Raw genomic sequence first — 25,312 nt, 5'->3', positions numbered from 1 at the left:
AAAGAAAACCACGGAGAGCCTCTCCTCGGGCTCGCTTCTGACTCTTCCACAATGTTGTGATGGAGGGTAAGATGTTTCTATTCTGCGTTGTCAAGATGAAACTACTGACTTCTGCGGAAAAAAGGAGCGGTTCTCCAAAGCTTCTCTCTCGGTCTTGATTCAGGAAGCCTTTCAGGTTTCAGTGTGTGCAACGCTCTGCTTTCAGCACCACTCCAATATCACGACAAAGCCTCCGCTTCTCTTTAGTCGGTCTAACTCCACTCACCACGGTTCCTGCCATCGCCGAGTCCCCTATCTCTCTCTCTCTCTCTCTCTCTCTCTCTCTCTCTCTCTCTCTCTCTCCCCCGCCCTCTGTCTCTCATACAAAAGCCTGAACCATCCCTCTTTACATACACACACACACACACACACACACACACACACACACACACACAGTGAATCTATTAGTTATCTCTCTTGTCTTCTCTCCCCTTCCCATGCAAAAAACCCTGTGTACACCTACATGTCCTTATCACTCCCCAGAGAAGTTATTATCACTTACAAGACGCTGTTCTGTTCCCCGGTTCTGTTCTGTTCTGCTCGCTTCAAATGATTAATCTGTTGTACAGAAGGAGTGTATATATATATATATATATAGTCTATGGACATGTGGGGATCAGAGGTCAGGTTGAATCAAGTGCAGCACTCGATGATGATTCACTGTCTGGCTCAATGACACAAACAATCCATCTGCTGCCAAGCGGGATGTCTGTCAGCAGCGTGTTGCTTGTATCACCATATCTATATCACATTTTCTTCACTACCTATACTGTACACAAACAAACACCCCCCCACACACACAGTCGCTGTAACACACAGAGTATAAACCCACAAGTACACACACACACACACACACCAATTGCATTTCTAGATAACAACAAGCACCGGTTCTTTGTACAGCATCCGTGCCAATTACCGCTGTCCTCCAGCTTTCATGTGGAGTGTAACGCTGTTCGGCACACTCACACACCCACTAAGACCTGACACTTAATTAATGCATAGGTTAATATAATCGCTACACTTAGCCATTAAATATTGTATTGATCCACACAACAGTCGTTTTTGTCAGATTATTAAAACCAGCAGATTCAGCATGAAGCAAGCTATATGCTGCAACATGTTGCTGAGCAGCGGTCCTCTTGAAATGTGTCCCTAATGGAGCCTATATGTGTGATGTAGCTTAGCTAAAGAGTCACACTTAAGTAACTGGGCGAGAAATAACATCATCTCAGTCTGCACAACGAACTCAGTTCAAGAACATTTCCTCAACAGCTTCTCAATCATTTTCTATAATGCTCCTATACGTCAACAAAAGGTGTAGAACTTGTCTTTCAGCATCACAAAGCACCTTCCTAAGAAAAACACACTGAGCACAAGCAGAAGCCAGTGGTACTGAGAAGTCTCAACGAGGGGCAACACTTTGGATCTCAGTGAAAGATCAAAAGGTAAAAAGACACCTGATTACATCCAATATTTTCAAATTTAAAGTCAGATTTAAGAACAGAGGTGTCATTTGGTGAAATGAATAGCAGTACAAACTTCGATTTTATAGATTGGATAAAAAGTAAATCGATGAATAGTTTCATTTAGAGGGGTCGTATGGTAAACAAGCTTATTCAGGAACACCTGGAGTACGAATGAAGATATTCGAATCGCAGTGTTCTTGCATTTAAAAAAGTGCCAAAGTGTTGAACCCCTACGGTCGTGCATGTAAGGCTTCAACAAAAAATAATTCAGCGCGTGTAAATGAGTACACACAATCATGCTGATAGATTTGTGCCACAGAGTGCCACTCACAGATCAGGGCAAACAGAAGTGATGGTAGAACATCTTCACATGTATCTTTACAAATCACGCACTAGGCATCCTGTTGGATAGTCTATCATCTGTATCACTGCCCCTCTCACTTTTTTTTTATCATATCAGCACCATCTTGTGTTCCACTTTGTTCCCACACTGTACTGGGCTCCGAAGCTTTACTCAATCAAAACAGAAGTCTAGACTTGAGCCGAGATGCTGGGCTTTGATTCAGTGCGAGGGGTTAGACAAATATTATTTGGGTGGATTGGGCGAGTAACTATTTGATGTAACACTTCATTCTTTTTTCCAGTAAATCTTACAATAATTTAATTTAATATGAATCTGTGGCAAGAATAAACACTCCCCTGCAATCAGACACTTTTGCCTTCAGCAAAAAGATTATATTCTTCGTACACTCCCTAATGTTGTTTGAGTAAATATAATAATACAATATATGTATGTATTTATATATACTGTATATATGTATGTATATATGCATATTCATATATACATATATGTATATATATATACACATATACAGTACACATATATATATACACACATATATACAGTATCAGATTTTCACGACCCAACATGATTCTTTTCTGGTTAATGCAACATAACATGAATCATTGCTGTATTTGATTTTTCGGAGACTGAACTGAAGCACTTTTTTAAAGACATGTCAGCTTTATATTTTTTATTACACCCGACATCCTGCTTTCCATCAATGTACAATATTACACATCTTCTTAATGTTATCCGATAGCCCAGTGCGCTTACTGCACATCACATTCAAAAAGGCAAAGTTCAAAGAAAATCACAATTTTTTTTACATGAGCAAATGACACTCCCCAAATAGGTGGGATTTTTCTCCCTGGATTTTAAAAGAGTCTCATAGGCTGCTTACTATACCACGAGGTATTTAGCTTAAATCAGGTAGTGGCATTGTGATGGTTGATCCCGACTAAGCCATCCAGTCCATGTACTGCTCTCCAGCCCTCTCTGCAATCCTCTTCCCCATAGTCAGGATCCCTGCTGCCTGATTCCTGGAGCCGTGAAGGAGCTGGATGAGTCGGCTCTGCAAGTTACGCTCATCTTCATTTCGTTTGCCCAAAGTGAGGATGCCGGCGGCGGCGTCTCCAGGGAGCGCTCCGGCAAAGTTTTTGCGACACAGAAACACAGAGAGGCGGCAGGAGCGAGCTGGTTGTCTGCAGCATTCAGACACGCTGTGAGCATCACAGGCCAGTTGAGACAGCAGCAGCATCAAAACCAGCACCAGGACTTTCTGCTGGGCAAAAGAGATTAGTTTACACCCAAATAACACTGTGCAGGCGTCAAAAGAATCCTTTATCATTCCTTGTAAATTCTTTATTGCACCAAATGTTGCTGGTTAGATATTAATGGATAGATAGACAAACCTATGATGAATATGAATCACTGAATCTCCAATAAAACCTTCATCTCCAGTCAAAATGATATTACAAAAATGAAATCATACCAACCTAACGGAATGTAGTTTTCTTACTAAGTCGAGCCTAAGCAATCTGCCTAAATCTTAGAGAAACTTGTTTATCACAGAGAGGAACATGTAGCCTGGTCTCTAAACAAGACATAGAAAATACAAATGACAATGAACTATAGGTGAAATAATAACACTGATTACATGAGTATAATGCTGCTCACGGATCCCTTCAACAGAGAAATAGATGTTTTGTTGAAGAGGACGCCCTACAGTTCCGTTAATGCAAACCAAGTACTCTGCTTTCACCATGTGAACTTGTACCTTCACAAGATACCAGTGACATGATGAAAATAAAATGCCCAATTTGAAGTATTTGTAATAAATGCAACAACTTTTATTTTTTAATCACATGAAGTCAAATTAATAATTGAATAAAAACTGATACAACACATTTATAAAACATGTTTAATCCAGCTGCTTGCGTCTTGGTGAGGATACGAATACAAATGGCAAGTATAGAAAGACCAAAAATAAATGTGAAACCAACCTTAGGCGACTTAAAAGACCATGAATTTATGAAGTCAAACAAATCGCTCACTAATCTCTAAAGAGAAATGAATAGGCTGTTTTACCCGGTTAGACGTGTCCATCCCAGCAGCTTTCTGGAAGTTGGTGGGGAGCCACGGCATCTTCTGGCTTGTGTGAAGGGGAGTCATCTGATCTTCTGATCTCCCCAGGGAAAGAATCGTGTCTTTTATATTGTCTGGCGGTGCCCACACCGATGGACGTCATTTGTCCGACCACAAGACAGGACACAATACCACTAATTCTCTTTGCTCCTGATGAAACGCTCGCTGCCATTAATTAGTCCCCTGTGGCAGATCATCTCCAAGGCACTACTCTGGACCTTTAATGAACTACAGGTATTTCTTTGTGGCTGCATGCCAAAGGTTTATGAAAACATACCATTAAGATGACAGGTGAGGGACGGAAGTCAATTAGCTAATGTGTCCTATGAGTTCTAGGATATAAATATGGAAAAAGCCCAGACGCCCTTTCTCAGTGCTAATGACAAGCTCAGTCAAAAGGCATATTATTATGCCTCATAATGAGGTTCTATGGGCTATATTCTCTTGCACAAAAGGTGCCATACTCACACATCAAGAGCAGTTTTTGGCTTGCTCCTTCACAGAGCTATTACCAGCGGGGTGAACAGTGTTGATGAATGTATGAGCCCACAGCTAAAAATAACGTTGAGTTGGATTATTTCAATTGAAAAAGACAGTTACCTCTTTGCGACACCGCTGCTCCCAAGTGATGCTCTATAAGACCGAAGAACATCGCCACTGTCATAAGTAAACATAACAGGGTAACAAAATCACTTGAAAGCAATTATCGACTTTCAGATTGTTTTCATCCTCACATCCTCGTTTACTTAATGTCTGTTGCCATCGTATGGACAACAGGAAGCATTGCTTTAAATAGACACAAACTCATTGGTGATGAAATAAATGGCTTCCTTCTTGTTTATCGATAAGAGAAGAACTTTAGATCGAGAGAATTAAGAGTGCATCATAGTGCATCAGCAGCGCTCAATAAAGCCTCCCACAGGCGTTATTGATTGCTGTAGATATTCTGTGAATGCTCTGAAGCGCTACTGTCAGTTTGAATACTTACTCAAAGTCATTCTCCGAAATACTTTTCAGTAAAATATCAGTGATTGATCGATACGTCGCTGAAATCCAGGTCAATTGACACAGAACGGGCATATTTACTGTAACATCCTTCTAAGTGACATTTTCATGTATCCCTATTTGAAAGTCATGAACGAGAAATGAAGAAGAGGAGACAGGATAAACAATGAAGCCAGTTTTAATGGGCCACTAAAAGGAGCTCTTACAGAATCCACACTCACTTTGCAGTGAAACACACGTTGGGTTATTGTTTGGACCCCCTGTGTTGTGGCGCTTACCAGTGATCCCTCGTTCCAGTCCCACATGCACTGGTCGTCCTGATCTGCACCACAGTTCAACAGGTGTCAAATCACTGTACATGTGGAAGTAATGCTAAAAAAAAAGAATCTGAATATCAATAGAACTAACAACAATTACAATAATATCAATCGTTAATCTGTGTCCGAAGAATTATTATATCAATATATGTTCCCTTCGTACATTTCACATACACTTTACATCTATATTCACTTTAATTTGTGTTTTTATTGACAGCAGTACTATGCTCCTGTTGACCTCTGACCTCTCAACAGGCAGGCTCAAATATTCCAGTTGTGATTGGCTAGTGAGCTCCGCCACTAACTGACATGGGCCAGCTCCACCCTGGGGACCAAAACACTGATTCACGTAACGTCACACACACACACACACACATACACACACACACACACACACACACACACACACACACACACACACACACAGCCCCTGGGGGGGAGTCAAGGAGACCCTGTGGGGAGAGTCCATGAATGCTGAAGAACGTAAATCCTGTGGAATGACTCTGGAGAGGTGTGTGGGGCTCGATGGAGGTCGGCACCAGCAAGCGTGGCAAGAAGAGCGTCGATGTGACCGAACACATCAACAGCTGCAGTTTGTTTTTCTATTTTGGCTCTAAAGCTTCCTGGTTTGTGCTGAATTAGACATCTTTGCGACGCCTACAGAGCTCAGCCTACTCGAGCTGCTCTACGTTTGTGCACTCAAAATGAAAAAATGGCATCCTCTTCGTCGAAAAGGGGTGAGGGTCTGCGCTTAGCTTTACGTCTGCGATGGAGGAGTGTGAGCATGAAAAAAATAAAAGGTCAAAGACATGCCGAGGATTCTCTGGAAATGAAAAGGCAAATTTGTGGCAGAAAAATGCCAAACGTGAGGTAAAGCCTGTACCCACAGAGCTAGAGTACATAATGGAGGGGCATGTAACTAGCACTTCCCAGAGAGAGACAGGGATATCTAACCGATCCGACTGCTTAATGCTTTCCAATGCCGAGACACACGCCAGAAGTCTGTTACCAGCTGTTACCCTTTTGGCTTTTCACAAGAGAGAAGACAGAAGAGACCTAAACTTCTGACTCAGATGGAAGATTATCTTCATAATGCACGACGGAGAAAAGTAAACATTGCTGTTCCAGTTTTCCATCCCGTTAAGAAATGTGTGATTGAAGTGTGAGGTCTCTCTCTCTCTTTTCTCCTCTGGCCAACTCAAACCTCGTCTCAGACTCGTGTCTCACTTCTAACACGACGGGTCTTCCTCACCATCATCATCTCTTTAATCCTCTCGGCCAATTCCTCCAGGTCCCTTGCGTTACTGGCCTTCTGCTTCTCCATCTCCAGCTTGCTCTCTCCGTCTCTCTTTGAGTAGGATTCTCTGTGGGCACAGGCTGCGGGTCAGCAGGATCCGGCAGGATCGTCACTGGCCATCCCTTTCTCGGGGATGGCGTCCAGAGGTCCTGCCGCCCTCTGCTGCTGGCTCTGGAACTGTAACTGGAGCTGGGTTAGGGCTGGGGGTTGAGTATAGGCCGGTGGTTTTGAAACAGTTTGAACCAGAGGGAGAGCTGGTGGCTGGGGATGTTGCTGGGGAAGCGGATGGAGATAAGCCTGAGGTGCTGTCTGGGATTGGGGCTGGGTTTGGGACTGGTGCAGTGGAGGAGGCTGTGGGTGGGTCTTGGCCTGAGGCTGCTGCTGTATCTGGACCTGCTGCGGCGGGTGATGAGGATGGTGCTGGAGCTGTGGGGAAGCGGCTCCGTTCTTACTGAGCCCACAGGACTGAGCTGCACAGTGGATCTGACGCAGAGTGTCCAGCGCCTCGCTCTTAGCGTGCTTCAGCAGGTCTGCCTGGCCCTGAGATAGAGAGAGACAGAAAGAGGGACCGCTTTGTTAACAACACGTGGAGACATAAACAGCAGGGAACATCTTCTGATATCCTTTCCCTCAGGGCTGCTTCATATTACAGTCTATCCGAATAAGACAACATCATCTAGATCTGTGCTACAAGGGAGAAAAATTAGGTAAAGGTTGTACAGGAATACCTTTTCCTCAGTGTACTGACTTAGAAAATGCAGAAGGGGGCAGTATAAAGCCACCAGCTGGTTGCCAGCCAGCCAGTCAGTCATACCGCTCCTCTTAGCTGGTGAATAGTGTTGGCACATGGTGATAATGTTATACTACATTTCTGCTCTTTACTTGGGAGCACCCCAGTGACGAGTCCCTGCCATATGTGGAGGAAGTGGTCAGGGCAGGCATCCTGCTTTACAGCACTGTCAAGTCAATCCGGGGCCACTGCCATGGCTGCCTGCCACCTTAAGTTGGCCGTCTCTGTCATGTGGAAATGTGGTCGAGTCTTTTCCACAGGCGGTTATATCTGTGAATGAGAGGTGCTTATATCTGACCACATGCATATTAAGAACTCTCTCCACATCTAGAGTATTTAAATCCTTGACTCTTGGGCAATGCAAGGCCTCTTTGAGTGTCCGGTCCGACGCTTTCTTTGCTCCACCTTCCCTCCAACATCTGTTCACATACAAGTTAAGAGCATTTCTCATCGGTGGATCTCCCTCCCACTGAACTTCAGTCTGGACGCGGTCTGACCCGAAGTGACAGCTCATTAACTTAACATCCCCATGAAGATACACAGAATGACCCCCCTCTGCCCCAGTATAAAGTCTACTGCCAATGGCAAAAGGGATAACGTTCTCAGTCAGCAAGGCAGGCACAGCAGTCTGACACGTCACAGAATGAGTGAAGGTGACCAACGCTTTACTCCCAGGTGATGGTAACACGCTGCGAGTGGCGTTCTACCTGAGCCACTCCAGCATGCAAAGCACGAGCATGAATAAATCATATGTTTGAAAAAAATAAAAATCTGGAAATTATGTAAGTCATGACTCACCAGGCATAAAATAAGACAAGCGAGAAGACTGCTCTGTGCTGCCAGAGCTAAATCACGACGGCACTCGTATTCGGGTACATTCACCAGCTGGCCTGAAGCTATCCAAGGGGGGGCTAAGCCTGAACAAGGGCAGACACCAAATCCCACCACCTCATTAAGTTCTCTCCTAATCTCCTACTTGTTTATCAAAATCATTCCATCCCCTTGACAGAAATTGGACAGTCAATAACCAGCCTTTACTGTATATTCTCCATCGCTGCCCCAGCACCTCCGACATTCTCCCTCACTCTCCACTTTGAAAACTGCACTGAAAACTCACCTGTTTAAATCTGCTTTTAACCTGCGACGCCAGTTATGTATGTTTTTGTTTTGTTTTTTTCCACTGTTGTTATGTCATGTGACGACCCCTCCCATCCACTAGGGGTCTGTGTCCTGTTTGCTGCCCACTCTGTCTTTCAGGATGTTGATCGGCAGCTAACGAGCCCCACCTGAGCCTGCTGGAAATGGCCAGCTATAAAGATGTACCACCTGAACATGACGAGGTGCCTCACCTCCTCTCCTATCTGACTCTCGTGGCAGCTGCTTCATTTGATTAATTCTTTGGTTGGTTGTTTGTTCTAGTTTAGTTTGGTTATTTGTTCGTGTAATAAATGTCTATTTATTACTTTTATCACTCGTCTTGTCTCCCTTATGTTGCAGCCTTTGAGCCAGGTCGTAACATATGGGGGCTCGTCCGGGATTTAATTGATCAGGTAACTTATTTAAATTTGTATGGTGAAGTTAGTTCTGCTGTTTGCAATTGACTTGATGTGCAGAGACTGTTTCAGGATCAGTAGTAGCCTAGTAGCCAGGTGCACCTCGTTTGGTGATGAGGTTCAGTCTGGTAGTTTGGGAGACATGGACGAGTGTGGTGAGTAGGACGTTTTTTGGTTATTGTGAGCAGCCTTAGTGATTAGTCTTCCTGAGGAGTGCGTTTGTGTCACTGAGCATGTGTTATGCTGGTGATTTTTTTTTTTTGTAGAACAGAGTGGTCCTGTATACACTGAGTAAATTGCTGATGTTCTGTCCCTGTTGGGCTGAAGAGCGGATTCCCTTTGGAGTTTATTGGGGGGGTTTCTGTGGTGTGAAAGTGGTTGGAGCAGTTGTCTCGGGGGGCACGTCCGAGGCTGCAGGTGGGTGGCCAGTTCCTGGTTGCTTTACCCAGCCTGCGGGTTTTAGTGCGTAAGTACCCACCACAAGTAGCAGCTGAAGACTAGGGGGGGCGCTTACTTAGTCTCTGGTTAGGCAGTCAGAGGGACGGGCTGCAGTGATAGCTGTGTGTGTGGTCTGCTCTTACTGTTAGTGTGTTAGTTAAATTCTGTACAGATCAGTTTGGGTTTTGTGTTCAGGCAGTCAAAGTTTGTTTCCTCTGTTCTGGTTTCTGTTGAGAAATGTTTCGGAGTAATTGGAGCGCTGTTGGGTTTGAGTTGGATTCTGTTCTTAGGCTTGGAATGTTTGCTGGTTCTGCCTTTACTGAGGGAAACGCATTTCTGGTGTTTCCTGATAACTGCATGTTTTGTATTCTGGTTTTTGTGATGATGGTCATGTTCTTGAGGTTTCTGGGTAATACTGGACTTCGTTATGAGAGCATTGCACAGCCTGTTGGGTGTCGGGGTATTGGACCCAGTTACCTTGAAGGTGTGTAACCTGAAGACTGCTGCTGCAGTATGAATGGTTCATAGAGTAAGCAAGTCGGTAGATAAAGGAGGGATGTGGTGAACTGCTCCTTCGTTGTGTGGTGACAGGCAAGTTGTTAGCTTGGCCTGTTCCCTTTCATAGTTGGGTTGCCTCTTTGCGTTGTGCGTCTGGACAATTTGGTTGGCTAGCGAGCCTTTTTCAGAGGAACTTTTTTTTTCTTCTCTTAAATGTTATGATCGTTGTTTTTTTTTTAAATTTTATTTCTCTTGTATCCTTATTTGCCACACACACACTACTGCTGAGCACACACGTGCTCCATAGTGCTTTGGGAGCTGACATGGATCATCTCCTCATCTTTGGACACAGTTACAGGAGATCCGGGGTTGGGAATAGCAACAGGCTCTTCTCCACCGATCTTCACATACTTGGCAGGTGGTGCCTCAGGCTCCTCCGGTTCGTCCTGCAGCTCTTCTACTCGTAGCTGCAGTCCTATCATGTCACTCCGAGTCTGTTTGAGAAGACGTTCCGATGAGAAAAGCTTCCTCTCCAGCTCTAAAGCTCTCTTGCTCTCCGACAAAGACTTCATCCTCTGCAGGGAGAGCTCATCTACCAGACGCTCTGCATCCTTAACAGAGTTGTTGAGCTTCATTTTGAGCAGGCCAGTGTAGTAGGTCTCATCTCGGCTGTCACCACCTTCTGCTGGAGCCGGATTGGTTGGCTGAGACTTCATCATCTTCTGAAGTATCTGCAGCTTAGTGATGAGGTCTTGGATCTCTCCATTTTGCTCAGAGCATGGACTAGAGTCTCTCCAGCTGCTCGAGATCAGCCCTGGAACACTGGAGCTGCATCAGATTGGCTATCTGGACCTTCATGCGCTGCAGCTGCTGTTCGCTGAAGCCGTGTTGTTTCTGCAGCGAGAGATACTGGACATTCTTACTGATGAGCTCTGTCTCCATCTGAGCGAGATTATCCTCCAACTCTGCAAACTCAGCATCTTCTTGCTGACCTCCTTGAGCGCTGTGCTGTGGCTCCTCTCCAGATGCATCTGTTGGTCCTCAAGCTGCCGCGTCTGCTGGTTCTTCACACAGTCGAGGTCCGACTGCAGAGAGTTCTGCATCCGGGTCTTTAACTCCACTTCCTTCTGAAGGGAGTACTTCTCTTGCTTGAGGGCCTCCAGAGCGTTGGTCATCTCCACCCTCTGTTCGTCCAGTCTGGTCTGCGTTTCCATCTGCTGGTTGAGGAAGGCCTGCTGGACCTGCTCCTCTTTCTCCCACAGCTGGCTCCTCAGGCGCTGCATCTCCTCTTCCGCCGCCACCCTTGTCTGATTCTGATGCAGCTCCTCCTCCTCTACCTTCACACATGGGAAACCTGATTGGCTTCCTCTAGCCTTCCGAGCCTGGTCACCTCTGCCTGCAGCTCTCTGATCACCTTCACGTTGCCGTCTTCCTTCACCGTGGGAGAGTTCACAATGTTTTTAGCTAGGCTGGCAACGTGTTCAAGGTCTCCCCGTAGTTCACATCAGCAGGCGAGACGGTTGCTATCATAGTAGTCAGTTATTTGTTCGTGTAATAAATGTCGTACTTTTATCACTCGTCTTGTCTCCCTTATGTTGCAGCCTTTGAGCCAGGTCGTAACACCACTGTTGTCATCGCTGTTATTGTTGCTGTTTTTACCACGTAAAGTGCCTTAAGTGGAGAGCTACTTTAGCAGGGGCTCGATTAGTAATGTAATAAAATACTTCAAACAACAGTTAATTACAGTAGAAACTACAATGGTGAGTGATTTGGTAGGCAACAAGAATCTACAGAGAAGATCAATACAATATGCCTCTCTGGCTTTGCTTTTCTTGTGGCAGCGAGGTAAGCAGAGTGACAGGGTGGTCTCATTCACCATGACAGCTCTGATCTGACATTCAAAGTATGGTTGAAGAGCCAGTTTGAAAAACAGAGAGCACACAGCTCTTCCTCTCACAGCTTCCCCTCCATTGCCCAGGCTTTCAGGCCTGCTGAGCATCGGCGTTTTTGCATTTAGGGGCCCCGTGGGGCTCGGCCCCACCAGAGGGCGCCGGTGTACAGAAGAAGTTATAGGCCTCTCTAATTCAGACACAATAATGGCAAACTTAACTTTGTCTACTTCATAAAATGTTTGCATTTTTTCCTCACATTCTGAATAAAATCTTCTCTCAAATATAAACGTATTGCTTTGTAGTGTGTAAATTTGTCTTCGTGCCTGAAGCTGCTTGCCCGTTTCCGCTTGGTGGGGCACGGCAGAACTGGCCCGACTGCACGTAGCTCTGGGCCGACAAACCATGTGCGCGTGTTCAACATGAACTTTCAGATCTTGAGTGGGGCCTGATGGCCAGGGGCCCCTACAAGCATCCCATTGGTTGATTTTAATGATGCAAAGGGTGTACACGTCTTGCTAGCTAGCTAAAGAGGGACTGCTACTGTACTTATGTTACCGTAACTCCAGTCGTGATGACTCGTGTGGATTATTTAACAGTACGATTTAGCGCTTTACCCCTGGAGCAAAAACTGTAAATAAAACGTTTGGGTTCATCGACCAGATGAATTAATCATATCTAAAGAAGGAAAAGACTAAAAAAAGAATAATTCCCCCACGAGTGGTTCAAAAGGAAAACTCTGTTAACATATATAAACAAAAGCCCTGTTCTGCTTTCCATGTCTTATCGGAGCGGAAACTGTCAGCAGGTGGATTTAAAGATTTGAAACATCTTTCAGAAAGGCTGGTAAAAACACCAGAGCTGTTCATCGCATGTGGATAATGCCATCAAGTTAGTCTTACTGGGAACAACGAATGTTGCCGCTCAGCTTGACGGTGCGTACAGACGTGGCACTGAACAATACAACAATGGTCCGTTGCTGGTCCATGAGTAGGCTATTTGATGTTGAGAGATCTTTAGCATTGTCAGTGTGTTTTTTAGATGACATTGTTCGGCTGTAATTGTGTCATCTCTGCTGTTGGTGATACATTGGTCACAGCAATCGCAGTGTCTCCTCTCACTTACTCGCACACAGTTGTGAAAGTATATGGTTCAATGTGATATATCTGTGTGTTTGGATTGCATCATCAAATCGTCTTCTATGAATATTGTGTGGCCCCACTAACTAACATTTTCATACCAAAATCGGCCACTGCTGCTGAGGATCTGGAGTGGATGACAGGTGAAATAGCTGCGCATGGCTGCCAGCCTTGGCAAACATGCACCAGGCTCTCACCAAATGTTCAGTATGAGACACAGCTTACAACTGAAGAATGGGATGAGGAAGGGGGGGGGGGGAGGAGGAGGAGTACGTGTGCGCGCCAAGATGCCTTCACGTTGAGAATGAGGCTCATGGAAGAAATTAGAGGACTAGGGAAGGACGACGGAGGGATGTGTGTGTTTGGAGAGACGAGGCAGGGATGGGAGGAGTTTAGTGTGGATGGAGGGAGTGCGGGTGAGAAATGGATTATGTTTGGGTGTCAACCTGTTATGCTATTTAAGCACATGAGTTTCCCCAATTCTAGAGAGTGCCATGACGCTTAATTAAGATAAATCTTGCTGTTGCACATACGGCTGCTGTATTAGTGCAAGAAGAAAAACAAGAACGCATACATTTAGCACTGATTTATTGCTGCTATAGCCATCACCTTCACTGCTGCTGAAATTCTTAGTCGGTTAATCAATGAGTCAAAATGTAGCAGAAACAGTTTTGATAATCCATTGATCCTTGAGGTTATTTATCGACAAAGCTGTTTCCTGTGTCCTAAATGTGCTGCTTTTATTATTAACCATTTTATACTATAGTGAAAAAAATCTATTACGATTGAAAACAAACAACCTAAAGCTGTCACATTCATTTCTGAGGACTATTTTCTGACATTTCAGAAACTAAACTAATAATCAGTTATCTGATGAAAGATTTATCGTTAATGAAACTTAATATTTACTTACAACTAGTAATCTTTGCTATCCTCCTTTCTGAGAAGGCAGACGTGCAAAAGGCAAACAAGAATCACGCAATCAAACATTGACCTAACCTGACACTCAAGCAAAAAGGCTCAGCCAAGGGAGCTTCTTCACTCAATACTAAATGATTTCAGGGTGATGAGAGGAGATAAAAATATCCTGGCTGCTCTGTCCTTGCTTAGCAATACAGGCCCACTGTGCTGAGCAGCATGTGGTGTTTTATCAGTGCTGGTATTACCATCACAGCCTCGTAAAAAAAGCAATGAGAATGAGGGCGTTGGGCAACCGTATCTCAGCGTGCCATGGCGCAGGTGGAGACAACAACGCATTCTGCTGAGCATCATCTTTGGGGCATGTCCAAGGGAGCCAATGTGCGCTTATGAGGAATAATAGTGCAGGGTGTGCATGTGTCTGTGAATAAATGTGAACAATCCTATCGTGTCTTGTCAAGATAGTTGCATGAGCAAATAAATAAAACAGTGTTTGGAATCAACAGTAATTAATTAGGAGATTAGAAGGGATTAGAGAGGAGGCAAATGCAATTAGCCCAGAGGGCTTTCTTAAGACACCATGTAGTTTAATCTCAGCAACAGAATCTGGGATTGCTTATCCATCTGATTACAGTCTCCAAAATAATCTCACATGTTGACATCAATCAAAGGTATTAGCCGGTACTTGACTCAAACTGGAGGTATATATATAGTACAGCTATACGGGTATTTGTTGTGCTCAGTCCGTCTCACCTTGAGGACAGTGATGTTCCACGCGTAGCTCTCCATGGCCTTCTGAAGTTTGCGGCCTTTCAGACCTTCCTTTGCTCCAATGCGATGCAGGTCCTCATGGAAGTCCAGACCTGCACACACACACACAACGACACACACACATGACACGTATAAAGATTATAAAGTTTGTATCAGTGAAGCCCAAAACAGAGCTGCAATGCAAAAAGGACATTTTGGAAAGTCATAGGCTGTCTTAAAGTATCGTATTTATATAAAAACTAAACTAAGTGTCCAGACAAGTAAGGGCAATTACTGCACTTAAACCTAATTAAAGAATTTGGCTGAATTTGTCTCATCCCGTTGAGAGTTGTTGACAGCTGCTGTTGTATTTTGTATCATGTTTGTATGCAGGGACATACTGGGACTGAGATGGAGAGGCCTCTTATGCGACTGCCCGGAGTGCGCCAGCCAAACACTTTTTGGCGGTATGTTTAAAACATACACAGTTTTTGTGGTATAAAGACAATCTGATGATGCTGAAGACCTTCAAGACACCTAAGGATGTTTGGCTAACACCTGCCTCCTCAGTTTGTATAAGCATGTCACCCTATGGACTGAATTAAAACAAGATGGCCAGACAAGCTGAGTTGGAGCACAATGAAAATGACTGAGCCTTAAAGGAGGATCAGTTCAAATTGGGAGGGACATGTCGTATCCCCCCTCGATATTTAAAGTATTGGATAAGCCAAGTCTGACAGGCAGCGTTGTGCTTTGCGCTCTGGCCCACGCTGCGGCCGAGCAGTTGGAAAATAAAGACCCTATGACCACAAGCCGGTTCGGCCTGGCACGGTTCGGCCTGGCACGGTTCGGGCCTGGCACGGTTCGGCCGTTCGGTAGTCTTCCAGATGGCCAGCCTGCCCATGTATGTATGTATTATCTCTAGTTAATTTATATTGTTTGCCTCGTACCTAAATGTATGTACTATGCTGCGCTTGTGTGTCTATGTGCACTTATGACTGTGTGCATGTGTGTGTACATAATATGAACACGCATATCTCTATGTATGTATACATGAAGGGCTGCTTCTATATGCATGTGTACTAATATGTGTATACCTGTTTTTAATTGCACATCTACTGTGCATCATGAGGAGGTAACCAGAGCACAAAAGTATTTAAGTACAGGAGTTATACAGAGAGTGTATTCCTCCGACAAGGGTGGCCAGTCTCTGGATTTATAAGATATAAACATCAAGGTAACCTTTTTCTGCCTGCTCTTTTGTTCACGTTTTCACTGTTCTGCACAAAGTCTGCAGAACAAAAGTCAGCACCTTAACGGCTGCAATAGCAGTTCACCATACAAAGTGCTGCATTCCTAATAGGGGTAAAATTGAGGCAGGCTAACCTCTAATTAGTCTATCAGTAGGCCCGGCTCCATTTAGCCCACGCAGACCAGTACTAATCCTCTGGGCTTTAAGAACAAACTCCTCCCAAAGCTGTGTGTGTGTGTGTCAGCCACCGGCCTCATGCCACTCCAGCTTTGATTCACCGATAAGACATTGAAGACACATAATACACTTTCATTCAAAAAAAAGTCTGAATTAAATATTTTTTTCGTTAAAGAGCAGGAGAATCACCTCAGCCCAGTGGCAGACTCTTACCTGTTTCCAAGGGAAGAGATAAACAACACAACAACATTATTTGGCTTTGCCATTAAATGCCATCTCTTGCCATGTCTGTTCAATTTCTGTGGTTCAATGTCACAAGAGTTGACAGGCATTGATCCAGTCTCCTTTTTTCCCCCGCAGTGGTATATTATATAGTATGCTATAGCTAAAAAACATTTGTATTTGTTTTTTAACCATGCAATATCGTTTCAGTTTAGTTATTCTCAAAGGCTATTCTTTTCTTTTGTTTCAGTTTACTAACAATATTTAAAAAAAACTAAGTTTTTCATTAACTATAACAACCCATGGGCATGTACACACATATATACAAGCCTCCTCATCTGATTTAACGCACCCAGGCAAGGTCAGCGTAGAAAACAATATTTAAACATTTAAAAGGTACAACAAATCCCTGTCTTACCAAACTCCTCTTCACAAATGCTGTACTTTAGGTTATAACTCACTTTATTCACATCACGTGAACCATCGCTACTCTATGCCTTCATACACACCTCCACCAACGTATTTGTTTTTTAACCACACCAAACGTACGCGAATGTCATTTCAGCAACTTGACATAATTGTATGTTTGACACTCACTACAACAGCATTTTCCAGAATAATCTGCAGCACACTTAAAACAGATCAAGAGGTCAAGAAGTAAATTCAGAAAACATGATCTCTGGCCTTCAGTGCACATCAGACACAACCTCGAAAAAAGAAAAAAAAGAGCCAGGGCCCCTGACGATCTTTAATTTCTATATAATTGGTGATGTAGGGCCCTTGCAGAATCTCTCCTTCAGAGCCTGAAAGTTGTGTTAACAGGGTTTAGGGCTGATTTGATCTTCTAATCTGGTGTCGTTAATGGGCTGCTGCTGGTGCCGAGCTGAGCCGAGGAGATCGCAGGACTTGGGGAGAAAAGCAGACAGGGAGCTGAATAAGAGACGAAATTTGCTGGAGGCGGCTCGTCGCAATACGGCCTCTTCAAGCATTTAATTTCCCAATTATTAAGCATTTCCTTCCCCCAACAGTCACACAGCTGCTGTTCCTTACTGTCACTTAAACTAATAATAATAAACAAAAAGTGGCCCCATGGCACACTCTGTAGAGACGGGATCTCATGCTTTGCTTCTCTACTGGAAAGAGAAAGAGAGAGAGAGAAATTGGTGCTGAGACAGACAGGAGGACCGAAGGGACAACGACGCGTCTTCTCCGAGTAGACACATACATGCAGACACAACAACACACAGCTCGGTACAGGCTTACAGTCTCTGCATAGAACACAACGTTCCTTTTTTTGCCTTTGTAATGAGTACTGCAGCAGAACCTCTTATGCTCCAGATACACATGCACAGCAATGGAGACAGCTACAGGCAGAGATAATAAAATCAAACAGAATGATGAAAAACAAAGATGGAAAACAGGGTGAGGAGGAGATAAATACAGATCAGCGTTTTTATTAATTTATCAAGTCATACACACCGCAGAGGCCTGACAGAATATCACCATTGCAAATAGAGAAGGGAATATTTTCACGGGAAATGACAGCGCAAAGCCGGGGATGATAAAGTGCGGGAGATGTCTTTATCCCTTTGGATTTCCATGGTAATGGAGTCTACATGGAGTCAAATCATACCAACAAAATCGCAGTGGTCAGATAGAGGAGAGAGAGATCTCTGCATGGGAAGGGAGCATCAATAAATAAGCACGGTCAGGCTTGCAGGAAGGCAGCAGCTTCCAAACTCATACAGCGAGTTTGCGCCTGGTTCAAGGCGGGATGCGGGGCTACAGCCATTGGTATGTATCGTGTTATGAGCGACTCCTCTAAAGGTACTATCACTTTAACCGATCGAATTGTGATGAAATCGAATTCTAAACCGATATAAAATATTCAGGCATCTTGCTCCCTGTGTGCTCTCGCTGCAAGTCTGTATGCAGCAGGCCTACCTGCCTCTGCTCTCCGAGCGCTGTGCACTCGGACTGCAGACTGGAGCTGTGCTAGTCATCCAAACTGATCAAATTATATGGGCAGAAAATCCACTACGGGAGCTATATCCGTCATTATGAATAAAAGGATGTCTGCACTCTCGTCAATCGTGATGTTCTTTAGTTTGAAATGTGTCAGAGACTGCTGAGAAAATCCTTTTAGAAGCTGTGGAGCAAAGGCTAGCAAAGCAGACTGAGTGTGAGTTGTTCTCTTCATACACAAACAGATTAGATATGCATACAGACACATAAGCCAGTGTAGACAGACACAAACACACAGTGGAGGTGCCAGAGTGTGCATCAGCTGTCTATCTGGTTCCCTATTAGCGGGGTGTGGGAGATGGCCCAGGGGAGGGGGGAGAGGGGGGGAGAGAATCATCCAGCACCTCTCCATCCTCATCAACACGTCAGCTTCATGGCCCAAATTAAACTGATTATCTGCAATAATGACTGGGCGTAAACGGAACACAGGAAGGAAAGAGGAGAGGGAGGAGGGATGTAAGTAGTAACCCAAAACTGTCCCCCATCGCTGCTTCTCATCGCCCGCTGTATGGGCGGTGAAACCGCCAACGTGACACCCATTCCACGATTTAGGAGGTAAGAGGTTAGTTGAAGTCGCTCACTTCAGACTGCAGCCTGCGCGTCATTGTGATTGTGGCGGTTTGCTGATGAGCAGAGCACACTTTTAATGGTGGTAGGGCAAACGTGTCAGAGCCAATCAAAAGCCTTTAATTTAGGTGCAGCGTGGACACACACACACACACACACACACACACACACACACACCCTAACCCGTCCCAAATTATCTCTCCAATGCTCACAGCCTGTCCTCTTTTTCCACTTCCCACACAGCCATTACACCAAAATTATGCCTTTTGGCTTCCGGATCAATCAAAAGGGCCAAAACCTTCAATTCCATGCAAATGTCGTATGCCCTCCACTCTCTGATTCTCTGTTTTCAGGCCGTTGCTATTGTCATGCTCAGTCTCTACATAATCATATGGCTTACGAGATGGCTTCTGAAGGGTGCATTCAGTGCTCGTCAGTCTATCAAAAGAGGTAAATTCATGCTTTGCCAGCCATTACAATGGAGATGAAGCTCGCTCTCTCTCTCTCTCTCTCTCTCTCTCTCTCTCTCTCTCTCTCTCTAAAATGCTTATAATGAACTGAGACACATGCTAAACAAGACAAAGATGACAGAAAGAGGGAGAACGCCCATTGAGGCAGAATGTGTTTTTGTTTTTGCTCGGAGACAGGTGAGTCTGTACAGCATTTCATTAGATCCACTGATTAGATTGAAGTAGCTCAACCCTCACATATTCGGCACCATGAAGGTCAAGTTTAAGCACATTTTAAATTATCTTCACACTGAACAGTATCACATCTCTAGGCTAGCATTACTGTGATAATATGGCTGCAGTGATGCATTTCCTTTCCCATTCGCACTAAACCGTACAGTCAGAACTAGACTTCAAACTCGATGGACCATTATGAAAGAATTCTGCATAGTTGCGACCAAAAGCAAGCATCAGATGCACAGACGACAGGGACCCGATGAGACAGGAAGCAGATGGAGGGGACAAAGAGCATGCTGAGAGGAGGAGCGGGACAGAAGTGACCGCATTAATATCGGAAAGTAATTACTTTATTAACGAGGGGGGGGGGGGGGGAGAGATTATTAAAGCAGATCTAAAAATGTTGACTTTCGGAGGCAGTGTCAAGCATCATAATTTCCCAATCAAGCATTTTTTCCTATCTTGAAATCCTCCTAATTGATATTCAGTTCATTGCAAACACACATACACATTTATATTTGCTTCTGTGGTTATGAATGTACAGTATGTTGTATCAGCTCTGTATTCTGAACAACCTTACTTTACATTCCCTCAGGTCAACAAGGTTTACATTTCATTAAAAGTTTAGAATTGTTATTTCTCAATTTTGATTTGAGAAGCATGAATGAACAGGACAAGGCAGTTATGTACATTTATGATTGCCGGCGGTTCGGATTGAGGCATGTGTGTTTGCGCTGGGGGCAGGGGAGAGCGGGCGATAGGGACAGTGCTATGTTTGGCATGCAGCTGAGGCCCCTCAGGGCCGTCACTCCCACCCTCTGACTCATTGTATCGTTCTTGCATAATGCTGCACTTACAATAACAAAAAAACCCTTGTAACTCCAAATTTAGGAATTTCCATGTTTTCACTTCAATTGGATTGTTAGGATTACACGCTCTTTGAGAAAATGCTTCAACCGCTGGGCTTTTGAGGACCTTTTTCGAAAATGAATTACTTTAAACAAGCATGCTTGCCGAGGCACAAAACAAGGTTGATTTTCTTACTGTAGCTCCGGAAAATGTGTCATTTTTTTCACCCGACTGCAGCAGTAAAGCTGAGCGTCAGCCTCCTGTATCCAGCTACTGACGACTTGCTGTGAGTGTGGCTGTGGTTGTGTGGGGGGGGGGTTTTAGGATCTGCTTAACTCTGCAGTCATCGCCTTTGAAGATGCTTCCAGCTCTGGGCTGGGGAAGCTCAGAGCCAGGGGGACAACTCTGAGATGGAAGCCACAGCGTTCAACCTACATCCCTGGGTAATTGCGCAACACCAATATCAGCTTGTCATGTTGTGGTGGGGGCCGAGTGAAGCATATGTCTGCCTCTGTGTGACACCAGGGAGTTATGCTGGGCATAGCGGGCTTAAATTGGCTTATCGGCCTCAGGATATTGGGTTGGCATGAGCCAGTGAGTGAGCATCTACTTTGTGTTCATCATACACAACAACAGACAACAGACAACAAATGGCTTTCCATGTCGACACCAGCCATTACAAACTAGCCTGAATCTGTAGGTTTCATTAGTCTCAGTTATGTCTTTGGTTGCCTGCGGAAGGAATAAGGAGGTATTAACATGCAGAATGAAGACGTCAGTATTCAAACTATGCGCTCCCATTTGAGGAGCTCTTCAGCAGAGGCACTGCTGCGTAGCAGAGAAGCGACGCAAATGAGTAACAATTAGTGCTGAATGAAAAAGAGGCTGGAGAAGACAAGCCACAGGATTTTCTTGATTCGAAGCAGATTCTCTCCTTACGATCTTATTAGGCTGAATTTTGTCCTCACCCCTAATAAGGCCGGACCTCTTACATCGAGCACCCTTTTCAAAAACGCTTAAACGGACGAAACGCTTCAATTCCATCCTACCTTCTCTAGTTTTGCAATCCCTCCAACCTGACATCACTAACACTCTCCTACTCTCGACTGATGTTTACGCGCTCTGTCCTCTTTTCTCCTGTAGCCTTTTGTTTGTGTGGCTGGCTGATTGTTTTCACCTGCCCACTGACATGATAACTACTCGGTGCTGACTCACCGATGATGGCCTGTTCTATCGACAGCAGCCACTGCTGTTGGTGTTGATGGAGACGCTGCTGCAGCAGCTGGATACTGTGTTTGTGTCGTATTTTTCTTGTTAAAATTAAAGAAACATGCAAGTAACTTGTGTCTAATACAGTCATTTTCATCGCAGTAGCATACGTATCCTGCTTTGTTTCATTTATATATATATATATATATATATAGCTTGGATAACACATCCGGTTGTGCTCAACATGCTCTGCTGTGTAGAAGGCGTAGAGGATGGACTGGAATGTTAAACTCATCCCATAACGCAGCCTACCTGCCCGTTGTGCTTGTGTGAGCTTGGAGTAGACGACGTCGGCCGACTCGATCAGTGTTCTGCTGGTTTGGATCATCTGGAAGACAAAAGAAGGCGTGCGCTTAATTTGCATCACATCTCAGCATCATACCCAGACAGACACTGGGGACCGTCAACGTAAAGTATAAGAAGGTTTGTGTTCAGAGAAGAGGGAAACCCTTCATATAAATTGCTGAGAGGTGTTACCTTGTCCCATTGTTAGGCTATAACCTAACAGATGTGATCCCCTCAACAGCAAGTATTTGGGCTAAACACTTAACTTAGCTTAGTTAACAGGCACACTAACGTACCATTTTTAACCCAATCAGAGGAGCGTAGCTGTCATGTAACCCGTGTCATGTGCTCAGATTTCCAGTACAAAAGTAAGCTAGATACAATTCATGTGAAAAGCTAAGCTATAAGCAGTCTGTTTAGTATTGCAGCCTTATAACTCCAGTGTTTAACTGTAAATATAGGCTTTCAAAAAGCAAGAGGGCTTAAAGATTTGCTTTCCAAACAAGCTTCTTCTGTGGCCTCTCACCTAATACAGCGGATTATATAAACTGTACCTATCCTCTCAAACCACCTCTGTCGTGGGGTAACTTATTATTCATTAGAGATGCAACAATTAGTCGATTAAATGGTAAGTCCATCAAAAGAAAAGTACATTTAGAGCTACTCAGACTCAAATTCCTTATGCAATATGTGTCAACATACTTGGCATAAACGGTTGGTTCTGCCTCTGAACATCTGCATTGAAATCACACATGTATTTGTGCCACACTGGTATCAAGAGTGGCAGAGGTGAAACTGCCTTATTATCACCTCTACTTTTGCATCTGACCAATAAGGTTTGAGCCATAAACATCATCCCACGGGCTGAGGAGGAGCAGCTGGACCAGCCCTGCAGCACGGAGGAGGAAGCTAATGAAGTTTCACACTCCTTGTCGGCAGGGAGACAGGAAGTGGACTCTCATACTGTCTGTGCATGTGCATGCCTCTCCTTGTTTTGCTATCTTTATGAGAACTGGTATGAGTGCAAACTGTTTCGTAAAAAACAATGACCTCATTTTGGACAGTCCCTTCATTTAAGGGGACAGTTTAAGATAAGAAACTAAAGGAAAACGTGATGCCTAATATATGAAGTATTTGATGACTCTACATTTCCAATAATTTCTTCACCAACCCCCCAAAGGTCTGTGAGCAGTGTGAGTTGTATGCGTAGGTGAGAATTTTAGCAATAGTGAAAGTATAAGACTGAGAGCAAATCTTTCCAACAGCGGCAAGAAAGACTCCTGAATGCAACGTGTCTTGAAGCCGCACTGCATTCTGGTCTTGAAAGTGGCACCTCGGCCTCTATTGTTGGAGATTTCTGTCTTCGTTGAGAGCTCTGAGTGAGACAACTTTTATTCACATCCTATCTGACATTTTTGCTCTCAATTCTTGGGTTATGTCCAAAAACAATTTTTGTGAAGTCACTGTGACTTTTGACCACCAAATTCTTCAGTTTTCAGTTCAACCTTGAGTCCAAATAGTTTGTGTCACGGAGAACTCATAAACATAACTCCTCTGTCCACGGCTGTCGCTGGCGCAGAGGCATAAAAATAATTTAAAAAACACCATCAGTATGAACACAGAATTAATGGTAGTGCACAATGCCTTTGTTGTGTTCAAGCATCTTGGGTCAATTTCTTCTTAATGGTGAGTGCAGTCAATGAAGGAGGACGTATAAATAAACGTACAGCTATGAGCTGGAGACAGAGTTCCAGTGTGCTTTGTTCAGCTGAGGGTTACAACGCTGACTGGCAGCGGCCCTCATGAGGGTGACTGAGGACACGGACCGTACACTGATATCCTACAGTTAATGGCTGGGTTTTGGCAGCCATGAAGTCACATGCGTTTACACTCTCTCTCACACACACACACATACAGAAAACACATTGGATCCTCTGTTCTTGAGCAGGGAGTGTGGCAACAGGCCGCCCTCTGGGAAGCAAACACAAACTCTCAGCTGACCAGACCAAGCATCAGGACAAGACCACAGGTTAATGTACGTACAACATGTTATTAGGTCCTCAGGCTATAATCACCTTTGAAAACTGCTAACCACTGGTGCTCTCTTGGGAATAACGGTTCCAAAAAGGTTCTTTCTGGGGCTGAGGGTCTTCCCAGAACCATTTACTTCTGCAAAAACTTTGTTGTGAATGCGACGCATGAATAAAATTGCAAAAATTGCAACATTGTGTGAGTCTGTTATTTCTTACATTATACTTTCTGTATTTTAAATCACTTCTCTATGATAGCAAGCTAGACAGCTTTTTCAACTCACCTGATATTCGTGATTTGTGATTATCCCGATAATAGAAACTCACCCGATCAACGTATTCGAAGTGTTTTTCCTATCGTCCCGTCGCTGCTCAAGAGGAACCTTTAGTGGGTTCTAGATGAAACCCTTGGAACATAAAAGAGTTCTCAGTAGAACCCCCTGGTTGGGTTTTTGCTAGCATCCTTAGAAGGTGGGGAGGACCAGGATAGATTCTCCAAAGAGGGTTCTGGGTGGAAGGATTCTCTGTACGACCTCTCATATAGGGTTCTGGGTGGTTCACAGATGGCTCTAGGTATAACCCTTTATGTTGGGTTCTAGGTAGGACACTCTGAAAGGGTTCCAGGTGGAACCTTTATAAAAGGTCCTATCAGGAACCAAAAAGGTTTATTCTATGGGGACAAGCAAAAGAACCATATATGGTTCAGAGAAAGGGAGATGACATTTTTGGGTCATGACAAAAAATGTTTGATGTTAAAAGCCTGCGAATGAAAGTTCTCTGAACTCTGAAATGTGGAGTCTGGGTCTGCTTTCCTGCCTGTCCCCTAAAAAGGTTTTTTTTTGTGGACTGGAGCGTGAGAGTTGCTCTGACAGTCCCAAACCTCCTGCCTGGTGCGAGGCCTCATAAAAGTCCAAGCAGATTCTATTTTGGAGCCGCTCGCTGCGTCGTTCCTGATGTCAGTGCACTCCTGTAGGTGTCAGCAGCAGGAGCGCAGACGACCCGAGCAGCCGTGGACGCAACAACCGTGTTCCTCGCTCATGACCCACTTCACCAGCTCCCCACCAAAGCCTCGCAGGAGGGAAGAGGAAGCAGCGGGTGATAACTAATTGCAGACAGAGTCCTTCAACCCACCCCACCCCCACCCCCCCACCCCCCGGGCCGTGCCAATGTCAAGTGGTGGAAAGTGCAGTGTTCTGAGGAGGCGGGATGGTGAGGGACACGTGAAATTATACAATGAGTATCTGCAGCTTGACAATCTTATAGTTTTAGCCATGTTCAGAGGCCTTGTAAAACACATCCAGCTGTGTGTGGATGCTTGAATCAAATGATGTGCAAACTAGCATTAAGGGAGGAAGCAAACCAC

At 44.5% G+C, this 25,312-nt stretch overlaps 2 protein-coding genes and 1 pseudogene across 2 annotated transcripts in view; all 3 read right to left on the bottom strand.

The window, feature by feature from the left end:
- Positions 1–2,806: 2,806 nt before the first annotated feature.
- Positions 2,807–4,020, bottom strand: hcrt (hypocretin (orexin) neuropeptide precursor). Its single transcript, XM_076080092.1, has 2 exons — positions 3,937–4,020; positions 2,807–3,127 (listed from the first exon to the last, which is right to left on the bottom strand). Exons 1-2 carry the CDS (start codon positions 4,018–4,020, stop codon positions 2,807–2,809), a joined length of 405 nt encoding a protein of 134 aa, XP_075936207.1.
- A 1,140-nt stretch (positions 4,021–5,160) lies between these two features.
- Positions 5,161–25,312, bottom strand: part of LOC142943761 (inactive phospholipase C-like protein 2) — a 65,778-nt gene continuing 45,626 nt past the window's right edge. Inside the window, exons 4-6 of the mRNA XM_076085458.1 lie at positions 21,887–21,962; positions 14,591–14,700; positions 5,161–7,152 (exon numbers count right to left, since the gene is read on the bottom strand). Coding sequence (XP_075941573.1) covers positions 6,700–7,152; positions 14,591–14,700; positions 21,887–21,962 — 639 coding nt within the window. The 3' untranslated portion in view covers positions 5,161–6,699. The remainder of the gene's footprint in view (positions 7,153–14,590; positions 14,701–21,886; positions 21,963–25,312) is intronic.
- LOC142945207 (protein Spindly-like) lies at positions 7,182–11,345 on the bottom strand (annotated as a pseudogene).

Source organism: Anarhichas minor, unplaced genomic scaffold (genome assembly GCF_050575085.1).
Source record: "Anarhichas minor isolate MPS153535 unplaced genomic scaffold, ASM5057508v1 ptg000007l, whole genome shotgun sequence".
In the NCBI taxonomy this organism is placed as follows: domain Eukaryota; kingdom Metazoa; phylum Chordata; class Actinopteri; order Perciformes; family Anarhichadidae; genus Anarhichas; species Anarhichas minor.
This window is presented reverse-complemented; position numbering and strand designations above follow the sequence as displayed.